The 18,299-nt window shown below is 37.4% G+C and overlaps 1 protein-coding gene across 5 annotated transcripts in view; it reads right to left on the bottom strand.

Moving 5' to 3' along the window:
* LOC134754289 (transcription factor BCFI-like) overlaps positions 1 to 18,299 on the bottom strand; it is an 82,111-nt gene that overhangs the window by 35,323 nt on the left and 28,489 nt on the right. For 2 of the 5 annotated variants that reach the window (XM_063690515.1, XM_063690516.1), the window contains exons 1-2: positions 5,062 to 5,271; positions 3,414 to 3,783 (exon numbers count right to left, since the gene is read on the bottom strand). In XM_063690515.1, the coding sequence (XP_063546585.1) occupies positions 3,414 to 3,783; positions 5,062 to 5,176 (485 nt within the window). In that variant the 5' untranslated portion in view covers positions 5,177 to 5,271. Of the gene's footprint in view, positions 1 to 3,413; positions 3,784 to 5,061; positions 5,272 to 18,299 lie in introns of those variants that run through there. The other 3 variants (XM_063690518.1, XM_063690519.1, XM_063690520.1) reach the window with 2 other exon arrangements.

The raw sequence follows: 18,299 nt of genomic DNA, 5'->3' as shown, positions 1-18,299 counted from the left end.
GAGTCCGATTCTGATTCGGGTTCCTGGTACAGGCGGTGCGGCAGCATGTGTACTGTACCAGCCTAGCCGGAGTTCGAACACGCACGTCTTATGTACCAAGAAACCAGGAGTCCGATTCTGATTCGGGTTCCTGGTACAGGCGGTGCGGCAGCATGTGTACTGTACCAGCCTAGCCGGAGTTCGAACACGCACGTCTTCTATACCAAGAAACCAGGAGTCCGATTCTGATTCGGGTTTCTGGTACAGGCGGTGCGGCAGCATGTGTACTGTACCAGCCTAGCCGGAGTTCGAACACGCACGTCTTAAGTACCATGCCGTCTGTTCATAGCTACATGGTCTGGATGTATTTTAGTCACTTATTGTTGGAAAGAAACGTGCTAGTAAAAAGAAAAAAGAGGGAAGGAAAATCCAGCGCAATAGAAGAATAATTATGGGCTTCAAAATGTAATTCTTAATCAACGTACCGTACCCCGAACCAAAACTTTACATTATTATTGCCAGTAAATAAGTGGTTATAAAGTTGTGTCGTGGTACTTACTTAACTACGAGTCACAACAAGTAATTTTTACCAATTTTTGATTTAAATGCTTTGTTTTACTATATGGCTTGCATTATGTTTACTAACTTTGTGCTAAACTGTAGTTAATTTTGCGTTCCTAATCTTATTGTTGTTTTAAAGATAAGGATCAAAAGTTCTTCGCGTATACACTTCTAATTATGTAGTTGTTTTTTGATGATAACCGATACCGTAAAATGAGGTGAGTAGGAGCAAAACTGCCGGTCAAACCTCGATAACTATTTATTTTTACATATGCAAACTGAATGGTGTATATAATAAGTGTTCCGGACGTTTGTATTTTAGTTTTGATTTTATTTTGGGTAGTTCCATTTCATAACTTTGACGATAAACAGGAAAACCCACCTCACCCCGCAGTCCCTCGTAATTAGGGTGAGATGGGCTTTCATACAAAGGTGATTTTGGAAGATTGTTGCATCGATTTTTTTATTATGAGTATTACTATAGCTCCATTTTAAATTGGAATACATTATGTTTGTAGCAGTAGCCTTAAAATCCCATCTCACCCCTTCCAATCCTTCTCTCTCCATTCATAACCCAACTCTCCCCGCGAACCCTACGGTAAATAATTATTTATTTTATTTTCGTTTTATGAAGTTAAGAGGATATTATCATTGTCATCGCGTGAGTAAAAAAGTGTCAACAAAGACATTAAGTTATGGAAATGGTACTATTCCAGATTTCGAACGAAAGTGGAAGATTTTGAGACTGATTGAGAAAAACAAATCATGTTATTATTTAAAGGTGTAAATGAGTTGTTACTAATGTGCTGAGTCGTTAGCTGGAGGTCGACAATCGTCGCGGCGCCCACGCCATTAGAGCCAGTCTAGGCTGTTGTTCCTATAGTGGGCCAATCTCCGCCGAGCGGTTGTCTGAGGTGAACCAGCATAAGCCTACACTGTATAGGTACGCATTGTTGAATGGATCTAGGTCACAGTTACTTTAGCCGAATGCTCGGTCGGACGCAGTGATCGATGAACATTATGTATAGAACTTTCAGCTAGAGACGCACTGTTAACTAACTAATAATATAAACGTCAGTGCAGCCAAATTCACTCTTTGTCTTTACTGGAGTTAAAACGGGCTGTTTACATGCGGAAATTATGAGATGGGATGATCGTTGGACCTTGAACAACATGCTTTTGATCTGGCCATTTGCCAGATGGACGGATAGAGTGAAAAGGTTTTCTAAGAGTGAATCGATTGAGAAGGTTCAGGAAGTCGCTCTAGTCATGTTAAATGCATTATACGCATGCCCAGCCATAACGGAGTCCAACTAAGCAATTGTACGCAAAATACTGCCAGATACGCTAGAATCTTTCAAAAACATTTTACTTTAGGTAGATATTTGCTTTATTTAGCGTATCGGATAGCTGCATTGATAGCTAAGATATTGATAGGTATTTTGGGACTCTTTAGAGGACGAATGAAACCTACATAATGCAGTTAGGCAATTAATTACATTGTATAGGTCATTAACATATTCGCGTTACATAGTGCTAATTAAGATTAAGTGCAACGTTGCGATTATACTAGTGACTTAGTACAACAATGTTTTAATTATTAATTACATATATAGTTTTAGCTTCAACGTAATCATCGTATATATCCATTATAAACCTTACTTTATTATCTAGCTAATAAGATTATATACGACCTACCTATAGGTAATATTGTGGTTTTGTATGAGCGCGTCTTGAACTTTGATTATTTGAATGCCCATGCGGAAGGACTCAAGAAATAAATAGGTCAGACGAAGCTAATAATGCTTTTGTTTACCTGGTATGAGTTGTTGCACGATCTTAAAACAATGAATCATAAAACATTATAATACGGCGGTTATTTACAGATGACTACTAGGTATTTTGATTAAGTAAGTATTACTAGGTATTTAGGTATTCTTACAATGCTAAATTAAAGAGAATTTTCTAATGTACCCAGCTACATACCTAAACACGTGTCATTCCTTCATCTCGTTGGTCCTAAGCAAGCAAGTATGATTACCTATAGTTTCCACTTCTGTTTAGCTTACTTTAATGTACCTTTATAAGACTGTACTACCTATGTACCTATATTTAAGCGGATGAACTGAGCCAATGCCATCCATTTCGTATTGCGCAAGAGTCCATAGAGCCTGAAAGTTTCGAAACACACTCCTTTTCTTGTAAGAAAATATAGGCAAGCGGGACCTAAGCCCAGATCTTGATAATTAAGAAATCCTTTAAAGTCGTTTAAAGCAATAGCGTCAGATGGGCTGGTAGGTTTTCTCAGTCGTACAGGTTGGAGTGTGGGGTGAGGCAGGGGGGTATAACCTCCCCCAAGCTCTTCAACCTGTACGTTAACGATCTGATCGAGGGGTTGAGCAGCACTACAGTAGGATGCAGAGTTGATGATGTTAGTATCAACAACATCAGCTACGCTGACGATATGGTGCTGCTCGGTCCAACGGTCAGGCCATTGAGAAAACTACTAAGCATATGTGAAGAGTACGTAAGTAAACATGGCTTACGGTATAACGCAAAGAAAAGCGAATATATGGTATTGAATTTACATAAATATATCCGATCCGACTCTACCTCCTCTTAATGAAAAAACTAACCAACTCCTCTAACCGACTCGGCCCAAACTATCATTATATTGCCTCATTAGACAGACAGCGTCTTTAAACAATAACTCTGAATATACTTATTAATATATAGCTAAATAATAATGAACAGCTAGCGATTTGAAAATGTAGCTGACTTTAAGAATATACAACAGCCGCTCTTATCACGTAAATAAAAATGAATCTAAATTATGATGAATAATACAGGCATAGGAAGAGAATCAGACTTACCCGTCGACGTGATGATGGTGATCGTGGGCGTAGGCGGGCGGCGGGCCCGGCGTGTAAGCCTCATAAGGGTGCACAGAGCGGTAGTCGTCGCGGCGCTCCGGCGACGGGCTCATCTCGGGGCTCCGGCGGAAGATGAGCACGCTGCCGCCGTCGGTGGAGGCCGGCGTGCCCGCCGGCTTGAACAGCGTCTCCTCGAGGTGCGGGTAGGTCTGCATGTCGCGCGCGTGTGCCGCCGGCCGCAGCTCCTGGTAGCTGCGTGAGTGGGACGGCGACAGCCCGCCCTGGTGGGCGTAGCCGAACGCCGGCAGGGGGGGCGGGCTCTCTGCCTCGCCGCCGCCCGCGCCCTCCGCGCCGCAATCCGCCTCGCCTTCTGCGCACACGCATACATGTTTGGTTTATGCTATAATCGTTTCACTGGACTGGACTTAACATCGCACACAGTTGTCTTATCCCAGACAACGATTGGCGTGTGCGTCCTCGTTATTTGTATTGTAATTCTACGTTAGACAGACACATTTTGCCCACCAGTCGTGTATTCATCAGAATGGCTTTTACTTCCTAGCGCGCAGATGCCCTAGGGTATTCACATTCAGTTTCTAGGTAAGTACATACTAGGTTTAGTTTATGCATTTTTTTGTAAGAGGCCACAATTTAACCACAAGACAAGAAGTCAATTGATAGTTTAGTAAACTTTAGTACTTAGCTCAATTAGGTTAGGTAATAAAATGTTAAGGGGGCCACTGACTATCAGTCCGCCGGACGATATTGGCCTGTCAGTTGTTCGGAACTGTCAATTTTTTGTTCTAACTGACAGGCCGAAATCGTCCGGCGGACTGATAGTCTGTGGGCCCCTGTATAATAAGGGGAACATATAAGTATTATTAAGTATCTACAGAGGACCTATTTATGATCTTATATAGACTTTCTTCTTGAGTCTGATTAACCAAACACAATGTTATAATTCCTACGTATTGTATATTTGCTTGAGATAGGACAGAACGAGATCCCAGTTGAGGTAAGTAAAGTCTAAGTAAGTAAAGTATAAGTTGCCTAAGTGTCCCTGATCTCGACATCTTTTTTCTAGTAAGAAATGACAGGTAGGTACATACTCGTACTCTGTTTTTATCTCCCAGGGCAGTTCGATTGCCCCATCTATCTGGTTTATACTACTATCTACTTACTGGTTACAATTTATATATTGGGCGTAAAAAAAGTTTTGTTAAAGTTTTATTTAATAAACATTGGAAATTAACAAGTAACTACAATTTAGGTCTAATCTCCATCAACAAAGTTTAAACCAGTTAATGGTCTACTTAATAGCGATAAGGTGAATAAACAGTTTAATTACGAGTGCTCATTTAGGAAAAAGTTAGTACGAGTAGGTAACTAGCTACCTAATTACTTAGCCCACTTAATTTGTGCTAACAGCTACTTTCGTCTCAAATGTTTATTTGTCATAGGAACAAGTTACGAGGGTACTTTTTAAACACATCTTAATAAGGTGCAATTACCTTGGAGTTAGTTTTAAGGTACCTACCGAAATATTATATATTTTGTTTTGTAAAGCTTTTCCAAATAACATGTACTTACATTTATTAGTATTATTAACTAGGCACCTATGAACTAAGAGAAGGAAGCTGCATATTACCTTTAAGGCAGTTGTTGTTTACTTCAGCAATGAGAGCGTCCAGTTCGAGGATTTCTGTTTTGAGCCAAGGGCTAGTGATGCCGGCCGCCGTCCCGGGCCACGCTTCGTGCAGCATAGCGGGCTGTGTTTACGTATTCAGTTACAAGTGGAAAAGGAAGTTAACCGACGTGTGCTCAGTAGTGCTGCACACTGTAGACTGAGGCGACGGCGCGCGGGCGCCGCCGCCGATACGCCGCCGCGGGCGCGAGGCGCATCCCCGCCACGGCGAGGCTCATTGGCCATTCACTGAACTTTTTTGGCCCTATGGTATTCCTTTTTTTGGGAGGGTCCAAAGCTCCCCGTAACCGCATTTAGTCAAGCCTATTAATGCTATTAGGTAACTAAATTTGTGGCTTTCCACACAAAAGGATCCTTATGCTTTGAAACACCAAGAGAAGTTCAGATAGAAAGGTCCTTATTGCACATGAAGCATAAGGAGTCTTCTCTATAGAAAGCTACATTTATACTATTACTTGCCTATGTCTAAAAAAGTTGCTTTCCACGATCTTATGTGGATAGATTTAGGCAGATAGGTTAAGACAGATAGATTTTGATTTCCTATAACGTTTCAATGGCAGGATCCTACTTCCCACCAGTAATGTGTAAATGCATATTACATAGCAAATTTATAGGCAATATAATAATAGTTTTAAGTGGGTTATATTTTATATTGTTCCTATGCCACGAAAAAAAAAACCTGTTAACAAAATAAATAAGAGTCCAGATTCCTTTATAATCAGCTGATTGGTTATTATTTATGTTTATGGTATCACAGTTCGTTCCTACTACAAATTATATAAGTGAGCTCCTTAATGCGTAGAATCAAAATTGTTCTCATAACTCTATCTGCTATGGGTTCTGCGCGATATTCGTGCTTTATTAGGTGGGTGGTATCTATATCTATTTACACAAACACAAGTATACCTAATAAATATATTAGGTATTTATTTACTTATACATAATTAGTATTACAAGTAAATTAATTATGTAGGTACTTTACCTAAATACTTAGGAGGGACACACTGAAAGTTTTTACAATACTTAGAGAAATCTGCATTAAGTACCTACCTAAATAAGCCTTGCTTTATTTAGATTTATAGTTTATTAATTAATTTTAGATATATAGAAGTTATTTTTTTTATGTTTAACTACTTCATTGCCTGGATTGTTCATAATAGTAATACCTACACATTCTCTTTAGAAATACATTCTCCCAACCCAAGGCGTATGACGTTTCAGTCCTTAACTGATTTGTTCACTAGATATCTTCTAGATATGTATAAATATTCATTTAATATTTTTTTACTTCTGTCAAATGGATACTAGAACTAGGGACGTCAAAATCTGCTAATACGCAATTTTTTTGTCAGCCGTTTTCATTAGGTAACCGCCCATTGCATATTAACTCGTTAACATGTTAACTCGGAACGTTACTTTTGAAGGATGTTGTCCTTCTCTATGATCATCCATAAATAAGAAGTAAAAACCGGCCAAGTGCGAGTCGGACTCGCGCACCGAGGGTTCCGTACTTTTTAGTATTTGTTGTTATAGCGGCAACAGAAATACATCATCTGTGAAAATTTCAACTGTCTAGCTATTACGGTTCATGAGATACAGCCTGGTGACAGACAGACGGACAGACGGACAGATGGACAGCGCAGTCTTTGTAATAGGGTCCTGTTTTTATTTAACCCTTTGGGTACGGAACCCTAAAAAACGATTAAATTTGTAAAACCAATAAGAAACAGTTGCACGGAACTGAAAATTTCTCGAGTCAAAATTGTGAGTGCCCAACTTGAAATTGACAACAATCCTAAAAAAATCAACTGACAACCGGATGAAATGTAGCTATCTCAAAAAAATATTAACAAATATATTTTTATTAATTAAGTGCCTCGTTGCATAATCACTGGCATTCCCAAAAACTTTCGGTGTTACCTATGTAATGTTCTAACCGTTATGAGCTACCTAAACACACACACACACACACACAAAAACCTATTGCTTAAATTAAGTCTATCCAAAAACGACTCGGAGGAACTGTTATAGGGATCATCATTCTCCGCGTCAGGAATATTTATTTTAAAAGTGACAGGCTTAGGTTCTGCTTAAGTTATTTAGTATGTAGGTACCTAAGTATTGGTACCTAAGTTACTTAAACTAATAAAGTATATATTTAGGCTAGATAGATGGGTAGGTAGAGGGTAGATTACTGCGGGTTCATCTACTAGGTACCTGCTTAAACCTACTATGTAGGGTGTTTACGTTGACATAATATATATGTAATGCTTCTTGTATTTTTAGATTTAGTGAATTTTAATTCAGCTTGTATTTTAATTTTGTGCTCTGTAACTTTATGTAGGCATAATTTAATAAATGAAAAAAAGATTTAGTTGAAATTTCAAACATTAATATTATTATAAAATAAAATGCATGAAGGCCATGCCCAGAGCGGACGTAGGGAGTAAAGGCTATACATATTCATATTCGCCTTTCGATGAAGGAAAATATCGTGAAGAAACCGGACTAATCGCAATAAGGCCTTATTTACCTTCTGGGTTGGAAGGTCAGATGGCAGTCACTTTCGTGAAAAGCCATCATATCATCCTTTATACAATCAACAACCACTTCTGCATTTAACCGTTTGTCGAAGAACCCTTGTACCCCAGTACCTTTTGGAAGATTATAATAGTTTGCGAATCGAGTATTCGAAGATTTTTTTGTTTTTATTTGAGTAGTCGTGATCCTGATCTGCTCGGCGGCTATAATATATATATATATCTATTTAAACAAGTTTGAAACAGACTGTTATAGGGGTAAGGCACCGCACAAATTGGACGTATGTACAAATTAGATGTCGATGTCGTGACTATCTGGCTTCATATCAAGCTTCTACTACTGAGGATGTTATCGTCTTCTGATGGCAAGGAAGTATAATCGGTCGCGCAGATATTAATTAGCAGACTGTATGTCTAGAGTGCGCGATGTTGAACGGATCAGCTGATCAGCAGCAGCGCTATCGGTGGCGCGGCGGCGGCGCGGGCTTCGTTGATAAGCCGGTATCGACCACGTGCGCGCACCGGCCTTATCGCATACCATCTCCCGACCTACACTTACTAGATATTATACCACCTAACATTTCTATCGCAGGCTACTCACCTCACAGGACAGGCTTAATCTATACTGCTGATTGGCAGGAATAGTTATTTGTACAACAAGAGAGCAAAGTTTGATATTTCTTCGAGTGCTTAATATTTTGAGTCCCGTGCAAGCGAAAGATTCTATAATAGATTCAAGAGTGTATCTAATTTAGAATATTGAGCGTAGTAAGGGCCTCAAAAGCGCACGAGATGTAAATAACTTTGATCTCGTGTAGTACATACAACTTTTCACCTCAGCAGTGAGAACATACATATAATAAGACAACCTGAAAAGTATAATCCTGCTTCATCACTTATTCACTTATGTTTTCTTAAGATATTCAAACAATTAAGTTTAATTACCGCAATCAAACAAAAACAAAACGAAAAAAATATCAGTAAAATAATATCAAAGAGGATATAATAGGATAGAGCGGTACTGTCATAGTAAATTTTGTAACCACAATAAATTCACTGCAATCTATCGACACACTTTTAAACTAAAAATGAAGATTTATAAAAATACGATAAAATGTATTTAAATATGGATAAATGTTTTTTTTTATTTGCATTAATTATTTTTACATGATTTTGATCCATGTTCTTTCACTGATAAGCGTTAAAATTGTTAAATAACAAACGAAACCGTCAACGCCCTTTATACGAGAGTAGGCCAAAGGTAGTGGCGCCATCTGATCGAGAATCAAATTTTCGTGATTTTCGAGGCACGTTTTTTCCTTAGACTGTATCCATCTATTACGGAGTTATCAAATAACGAACATCAATGATACCGCGTTTAATTTCCCGCCGCTAGGGGCGCTAGCGTAGATGGAGGTCTTTCAAAATGTCAAATGCATAGAAGTTTTGGGGGTTTCAAGCTTTTTTATCGGGAATTTTCACCTTATTCATAATTGTGGTATATCTTTGTCTATCTTTGATTAATCATGGTAAACAATAGATATAGCTCAATAAATGTTAGTGGTTTTAAAAAAGCGCCAAGTAAAATATATGCAAAATTAAACAGGTTGAAAAAATGCCACATTTAGACGTTAAAATACCTTTGTTATATTAGAACGTATTGATTTTTTTTAAATAAGCATAAAATAATTTTGAAATCTGTTTTTTTGGACCTACATCTACAGTGGCGCCAACTGGTGAGCACTAAAACGGTAGCCCTCATTGACACTTCAATCGATCTTTTTTTCGTAAATAAAAAAACTGTAAGATACGGTCCGAACTGCGGATACACAAGCTTTTATTTAGCTTGCAATATACCTATGTAAGTATATGTATGTAATATGTATGTTAAATGTTTGTAAGGGTCAAATCTTGCAAGTTAAAGACCCACTTCCCGGTTTCCGATGAATCTGAAAATTTGCATACATATGTAAGTCGTGTGACAATGCAATATTATGGTACCATCGAGCTGATCTGATGATGAAGACAGGAGGTGGCCATAGGATCTCTGTGATAAAACAACGCAACCTAATTGTGTTTGGGGTTTTTAGAATTGTCTCGATGAGTATTAGTTGCCTGTGGAAAAAAAGTACAGTCAGCGATAAAAGCTTGTACCAAAAATGAAATTTTTGGCAAAAACTTATTCAACTGTAGTAGAGATTGTTAAAAGTAGAATTCTTTATTGTATGTGATAATCTGTGTATTTTTTATAGTTCACTATTTTAATTGTACAATAAAATACGTAAAATATAGTGTTTTTTTAACCGACTTCAAGATTTCAAAGGAGGAGGTTCTCAATTCGGTTGTATGTTTTTTTTTTTGTTTTTTTTTTTTGTTTTTTTTTTTTTTATGTTTGTTACTCTTTGTGGACCGATTTTGAAAATTATTTTTTTGATTATAAGTATATACATACAGATTGGTCCCGTTTTTGTCAAAAAGCAGTTCTGATGATGGGATCCATGAGGAATCGATGGAACTCCTCAAATATTAAAGGCATACATATAGTGATTTTAGTATTTTCATCAACAAATCAAGCACTTACATTTAAAAAGTGACATTTGATGAAGTGGAACTGCTGATGATGATCAGAATGGAACTCTTCAATGACACATAGTTCACGTTTGGCGATTTGTTTTCTTCCTTATGGACCCAGACCTAAACTTGGACCCGGACTCGGACCCGGACCCGGGTCTGAACATGGACCTTAGCTCGGACCCGGACCCGGACCGAACTCTGACCCAAACTTGGACCTGGACAGCCGGACACGGACCCGGACTCGGATCCGGACCCAGACCCGGACCCGGAAATGCTACTAGAAAAGTGGGTTAGGTACGGGTGGGTTTTGAACTGCGATTCTCACAGAACAGAACTGCTATCAGAAAAGTAGGTTAGGTTAGGCTAGAGCTGAGACCCTTACAGAAACGAAATGCTATCAGAAAAGTAGGTTAGGTTAGGTTAGAACCGCGACCCTTACAAAAACGAAATGCTACTAGAAAAGTGGGTCGTTTTACCTCCTTTTCTACATAATTAGGCAAAAGATGCTGTCTTTTTCATTTCATTGTCTGCAATCTAAGAGTGCACCATCAACAATAAGTGAACTTTTAGCGGCATCCCCCATTGAAGTCGGTATTTTTTTTTTTTTAATTATATCAAATTTTCATTAATTAATTATTAAGAATTCATACCCGCACGCGTTTTGGAACGATGCGTTCTGACGTTTTTCGAGGGTCTATTAATACCGTCAATATACCGTTGAAAGTAGTTTGAACTTTTTTTGTTTCTTTCTTTTTGCTAACGACGTGAAAGGGACAGAGAGAACAGAATCCAAGTATTTCGAACTTGTATTAGGCCCCGCATGGTGAAATGACATTTGAATATAATGGACACTTGAATGTCTTTTGTCTCACTCAGTGAGCAAAATGCGACTTTGATCACTGTTTTTAAGCAGCAAAGTACCCTTGTCCGAGCTGCTGAGGTGAAAAATATATTGGAAGTGTATCCGTTAGATCAGTGTCTAGAAAAGTGTCGTGTGTATAATTTATTATATCGCAGTTTGACTTCTTTGTAGTGGCGTTCCTAGGCTTCAAATACTCGATGTCGCCAGGCTGAAAAGTGGTACCGTTACCACCACCAATCGTTTGGATTTCCTCCAATAAATTATATTACCTACTGAAAAAGAACTGACTCTTCTGACGGCGAATAAATAAATATGAAAACCTTAACCTCTAATACGAGGAGAACTAGTACATAATAAACCTAGGTACTCTCACATCTAATTAAAGTTTCGCTTGCAGGACCGGCCTAAGTAGTTAGTTAGCACAAACAATATTTTTAAGGAGTTGACTAAAATACTAGCTGTCAACAGCATGTTTCGATAAATGTTTTCTGCCAGACGCAATGCTGAAACACAAGACTCGCTCCGAACTGAAGGATTAATCGCTTCGCTCCCGGGAACCAATAAATTTTATCGTATTAGTGGTAAAAAGGTTGTAAATCTTAATAATGCTTGTCGTTTTTCCTGGTTCCAAGTATTAGCATACGGCATGCGTGAAAAAAAATGTTGTGACAGGGAGTCGCGAGAGTCGACGCCCCGTGGCGAGCGGCGCGCGCTAATCCCACATAAATAAATATCCATAAAACCAATAGCTATTAACGAGTCATCAACGTTGACTGATTTTACTGCCGGCTGTTCCCGGGTCCCGGTCCCGACCGCCCTTTATCTCTATTTTAACAACTATTTTATTTCCCGCTAAGCTTGTTACTGTTTCATTTGCATTTGTTTACCAAATGTCAACAAACTAGGGAACAATATATTTTTGTGCTTCAAAGGAACATAATTATTAAAGTGAAACTTTTATTCTATCGCCCAAAATTTTTTGAGCTGTCTTTAGCATGTCGCGTGATGCATTGCAGCGTTAGTAAAATTCTTCTTTATTTCTAGTACTTAGAGTTCATTGTCTTTAAAATAAGAATACGACCTTTTATTTTTTATATCACGGACTATGGCTGATACCTTATTCATTCATGCACTTAATTCATTATGGCTGATATTTGCTTATAATTTAATACAAAATTTTAAGGACAGTAGACCTTATTAACCTTACGGTGGGATTCTGTCAAATTCAAATAGAATAAGTCAAAATACATAAAGAATAAAGAGTATGTACGTTAGTAAAATTCTACTATAATTCTAGAATAGTTAGAGTTCAGTCTTTTGACATTATTTTTTATGTTTATCTAGAATATTCGATATTCAAAATGTGAAAGAACATTCCCTAATTAGATTCTATTGTACTTTCAATGGCAAATAGTTACTCTGGCAGTTGTAACTTAGCAACTGTTGTTTACTGTCAGACAAAACGTAAACAGACATAAGTAATATAAGCTTTTTTACAATGCATGTGCTCGAAAAGTGCGTTTCCTACGGAGCCATATCATGCGGAAAGTACTACTTTTCCGCACTAGTGCTTTTTTTTACAGTACATATGATGCTACTTTCTCGCACTAGTGCGGAAAAGAGCTCTTTTCGTGCATATGTCGACAGTTTAAAGGGCCATATGTACTGTAAAACATTGTACGATACACGTGCGAATAGGTAATTCGCAACTCGTGTCGATTTAAAACACTCCTTTTAATAATTAAACTTATTTGCCATGATATGTTTTTTTTATTTACTCGCACAATGCATACTCGCACATTGTATGATACACGTGCGTAAAGATGATTTCCGCACTTGTTGCATAAATAGCTATTTTCTCTATTAATTTTAAAGTGTAACCGAATAAAAATGGAGCAAGCATTAAACACGAGAATGATTCAAATAGGGAAATTAGCCTCCTAATAACATTAAAACACCTGGTGGCTTAAAATTTTAGTACCTATTAGTGTACAAGGCAATTTTTATTTTGTTCACGACAACCATGTCTGATGACATTCTGCAAAAAATAATGCGATTTGATTCCGCTAAAGGCGCGCGGGAGGAACTAGAGCGCATCTATGGAGGTACCTGCTTATAGAAGAGATAAGAGGTATGCCTGAAATTCTTCAGCTACAAGATGGACCCGAATCATTACTCATGTGTTAATTTTAAATAATTTCTGGAGCAAACTGTGTACGGAGATACATGGTGATCCGCATTTATACAGAGCGTGGCGTGGCGATATTACTTACCCGAAATTTTCCTAATGTGATACCCAATTATTGCAAAGAAAATGGATAATAATATAGTCAGAAGCTGCAAGCGGTGGATTCAACCTACTTGTTACTTACACCTGCTCTTATTAGTTACTATCTTTATATAACAAATTGAAAGCAATAAAAATACTTACTTACTATTATGTTTTTGTTACTTTCATTCCACTGTTTAAAACCTTTAAATTTCAGTTAAATGCCTACAATGCGAAAAAATTTTTCGCTTGCATCGTGGTTTCCTAAAACCACATTATTAATTTTTCTTGTATAGTGACTTCAATTCGGTGACCACGGTACCTAATTTATTTACATATTTTATATTAATGGATGAATTAAGGATTTGTTTTTAAAATTTGCATTTTATTACGATAACAATTTAAAAAATCTTCATATATCTATCGCTTATTCAATAAATGGTGGTCTACAACATATTTCTACATGATTTATATTTATTTAATTTCATTTAATAATTTAAATTTGATTATGGTTAGTGAGCTAGATACCGTCCAGGTCTAATTTCCGTCCACTTGCCGAAGTTGCTACAAAGAATTACGTATAATTTAGCGTATAAACCTACCATACCGCAAAATTTTGGACTTATTGCCATCCTTAATGTCTACACGATAGATCTTCATATCTACTACATAAAAATAATGTTTCGCAAGTAGTTAATTAAAAATGAAATATATTACTTGCAGCTTCGCATACGTGCCTTTCAGAGGTCATAAAACCAAGAAAAAAGATGTGCTGACTGAAAATGTTAATGGAAAGTTTAATTAATATTCTAGCTATTTTAAGAAACATTTTTTGCACGTAAGTATGTATGTATACTTTTAAGTACTTATAATAAAAACAAAAATTATGTCTTAAGAAGTTTTTTAAAGAAATCTTAGAGAAATTTAGTGGACGAAAACTAACATTACAATTTTATGAAATATTTAGTTTTAGCACACGAACGGACAGAAACCCAAATAGCTAGGCGAATATTTAGTATGGTGATTTTATTTAAATATATGTACTAAATAATTATATTTGTTTTTCCTTTCAATATGATCTGTATCGCCTATTAAAGAAGGCATTTAGTTTACGCCGTCCACTCATTTGCCAACGGTGTGTGAATAAAATGGTAATTTGTACAATTGATTCTGGGCCGATTTAAATTAAGGATGGTTGAATTTGGTATGAAAATATGTAGCTTGAGTCCCAAGGAATGATTTATCACGAAAATAATCATTATACGCGGCCGAAACACGGGCAGAAGCTGTAAAACCAATTAAAAATGAATTTAATTTTACCCCACACTATAGGGCTAAAACGAAATAAAAAAATTACATCCCCACTTTACGTGTAGTTACCCCAGGTACCTAAAGTTTTTTTTATTTCACGAATTTGTTGGATTGCTTGATTTATACATATATCCATGATAAATTACAGCTTTCTAGCCCTAACGATCAAGGAGCAAAGCCTCGGACAGACAGACAGACGGATATGGCGAAACTATATTATTATAACCTATTTAACATTAATAAAACTCAATACATTCAGTTTCATAACACAGGAGGTAAAGGTAAAAAGTTAAACGTTAAATATAATGATACACAAATTACAGAAGTAGATACAGCTAAATTTTTAGGTATTACTGTTGATAAAAAACTGTAATTGGAAAAACCAAGTGAATACTGTGTGCGACAAACTGATAAAATTTGCATATGTTTTGAGAAGACTGCGTAGCATCTCTACTTGGAACACAGTCCTTATGGCGTATCATGGGTATATTGCATCAAATTTAAGGTATGGCCTCCTTTTATGGGGTAATTGTAGTGATATAAACAGGGCATTTATAGCACAAAAAAAATGTATAAGGGCAATGTGTGGGATTGGTCCGCGGGATTCATGTAAACCTTTATTCGAAAAGCATGAAATTTTGACACTACCATGCATGTACATTTTCGAGGCAGCAGTTTTTGTAAAAAAATACCCAGATATTTTTAAAAAGGCCATAGATGTTTACCATAGAAATTCAAGATATCCTAACAAACTTGTATTAGACTTCGTTCCGAGCAGTTCACTTTTTATAAAAAATAGCTATTATTTGTATGAAAATATTTAATGCCCTTCCTGAAAATATCAAACCCCTGCCTCTAAATCCATTCAAAGCCAACTATATACTTGGCTCAAAAACAGGTGTTTTACTCTTTAAATGAGTTCCTCCAAATATAGTAATTTTAAATAGAAGTTATAGTTTTAAGTAAACAATGTAATAGATTAAGACTTATAGCTTTAAGATAACATTTGCATGCTTAACCAGCAAAATATGTCACTGTACGGGAAACCTTTCCAATATAACCTTGTTGTACCATATTTTATGCAAATAAAAGAATTTTTATTATTTTATTTATTATAGTGGCTCCGCTATACTATGGGCCATCATACTGGCCCACTAAGATGGGTCAGCGTGTAGAGGGTAGTGGTGTCGGATGGCTTATGGCGCGGCGGGATGGCGATGGGATGGCCACGGCGTCGGTTTTTCATCCGCACATCAAAGGTAGTGGGCCAGCGATGGTGCGTATGCATCTACACGTGGCCCATTCCATAGTGCGTGCATTTCTCTCAACCATCGCATGGCCATCTCGCTGGTCCAGTGCTGGGCCTTCGTGTAGAGGAGCCAAAACCATCGCATGGCCATCTCGCTGGTCCAGCGCTGTAGAGGAGCCATAAGACCACCCCACACTAGCGCCTTCTGAGCGTCGGCGTCTAGTCAGCGCTATCAAAAATGGCGTCGCTGCGCGGCAGTCATAGCATAGGGGTAGAGTTGACTAGACAACGACTCGCTATTCGGGAGACGCTAGTCTGCGCGTCTCTCTAAGGGTTTCTACCTAGTTGACTACGGAACCCTTAGAGAGACCCCACACTAGCGCCTTCTGAGCATCAGCGTCTAGTGAGCGCTATCAAAAATGGCGTCGCTGCGCGGCAGCCATAGCATATGGGTAGAGGTAGATTTGACTAGACGACGACTCGCTACTCGGGAGACGCTAGTGTGCGCGTCTCTAAGGGTTCCTACCTAGTTGACTACGGAAACCTATGACAGTCCTACCCAATTAAAATTTAGAGTAGCTTAGACTAACACTTTCTGTACTAAATAATCGATTGATTTATAGCATAGGACCTACTTACCTAGTTCAGTTTATAAAACTTACGAAACACTAACTTTCGTCAAGTAAGTATTCTATTCATAAAAAATCTGTAGTTTGACACTAAGGAGTAATGTAGGTAACTAAAATTCAACATAGGTACCTACAACATTTATACTTTGCCTTTTTGTTTCTTAACTCAAAAAGAATGCAATCGCAGGTAAAATCTAAGTAATGACTCAACTCTCAACAATAACTCGGTGTTAAAATAAGCTTTAAGCTGTAACGTATCTTTCCCATCACGGAACAAAGGTGTTCCGGATATTTGTGAGGTGCGCGCGGAGCCAAAGTCAACACGTAGATGCCCTTTTGACACTAATGAGATGTAAGGGGTGCACCAAGCGGATGCTGCCCTTGCCCTTGTCATGGGACGCACGCAGAGGCAGCACCCGCCAGGGTGTAAGGACTATTGAGAGTTGATGGAATCTAAAATGAACTAAAGTGGTGGACTAAATACTGGGCTATGTGCTAAGAAACGGGACGCCTGCCTAAGAAAACGATATGCATTTTTTTTCGGCAGACGGTGACTCGCCCGCACAAGATGGGCCCCATGAAAAGTGACGTCTAGGATGTCTCAAGGGCAACCACCGGTGTGAGGGCAGACGGTAGAGAGGTGTCACTGGACTTTAAACATACCGTAGGTATTGTTTATTATTATTAGTAGGTAAAGTGATACATACCAGAAATGATTAGTTACAATTCATAATGCAGTATTGCTTATGAAATATCATATCACTCAGGGTAAAATGTAATATAAAAAATAAGATCAGCACAAAATTGATGACATGTTAAGTAAAGCATTTAAGCAGTTAGGATTTATATTACGCGTAGGTAAACCATTTAAGAGACTTTTAACTTATAAGGTACTGTTCAACAGTTATGTTCGTAGTCGTTTGGAATTTGCAAGCGCTGTGTGGAGCCCACAGTATAAAATACATAGTGATAGGATAGAGAGAGTTCAAAAAAAGTTTGCTAAAACAATATAGAATACAGGATTAGAAAAAAAAAAAACTGATTACGTCACCGCAATGAGAGCACACAATATAACATTATATTAGGTATCGCCGAGAACGTACCGATATCTTAACCCTTTATAAAATTATTAACAATATTATTGATTCTCCGTTTTTATTACATTCACTATCCTTCAGAGTTCCTCGACGTTGTGAACGCACTTGCAGGAAAAAACCCCTCTTTTACATCCCCCGTAGTCGGACTGCTTACGCGAAAAATAGTTTTGTTAGAAGGGCATGCAGGTTGTACAACGAAAAATTTCTGAATCTCGATATTTTCTGCGAGAAACTTAATAGATTTAAAACACTATCCATGCAGTGTAATAACCCAGATCATTAGTTTGGCGCTATTAGGAAAAAATCTCAGTATTGAACGTTAATAAGTAATAAGAGTAATAAAACCTTTTTAGTATTCAGTTTATATACAATTTAATTGTTAACACCCTGATACTCTTGCATCTTTTTTTTCATTATTGTTGTTATTGTTTTTGTTCTTGTTTGCACAAATAGCTCTGTTTTACTCTGTAGAAACTTTATTAAACATGATGTTAAAATATTTTCATTAAGGAAACTGTAAGTTTAGCTTTAAGAAAATTTCCAGTGTTATGTATAACTATAGAAGACTGTTTGTTTCTTAAATAAATAAATAAAATCTTACCCTGTAATTTAACTCTAAAGCTAACTTTAGAGTACCGAAGTGTGATATG

This window comes from Cydia strobilella, chromosome Z, assembly GCF_947568885.1.
Source record: "Cydia strobilella chromosome Z, ilCydStro3.1, whole genome shotgun sequence".
Classification (NCBI taxonomy): domain Eukaryota; kingdom Metazoa; phylum Arthropoda; class Insecta; order Lepidoptera; family Tortricidae; genus Cydia; species Cydia strobilella.
The sequence above is the reverse complement of the archived record's forward strand: the minus strand, read 5'-3'. Positions and strand labels throughout refer to the sequence as shown.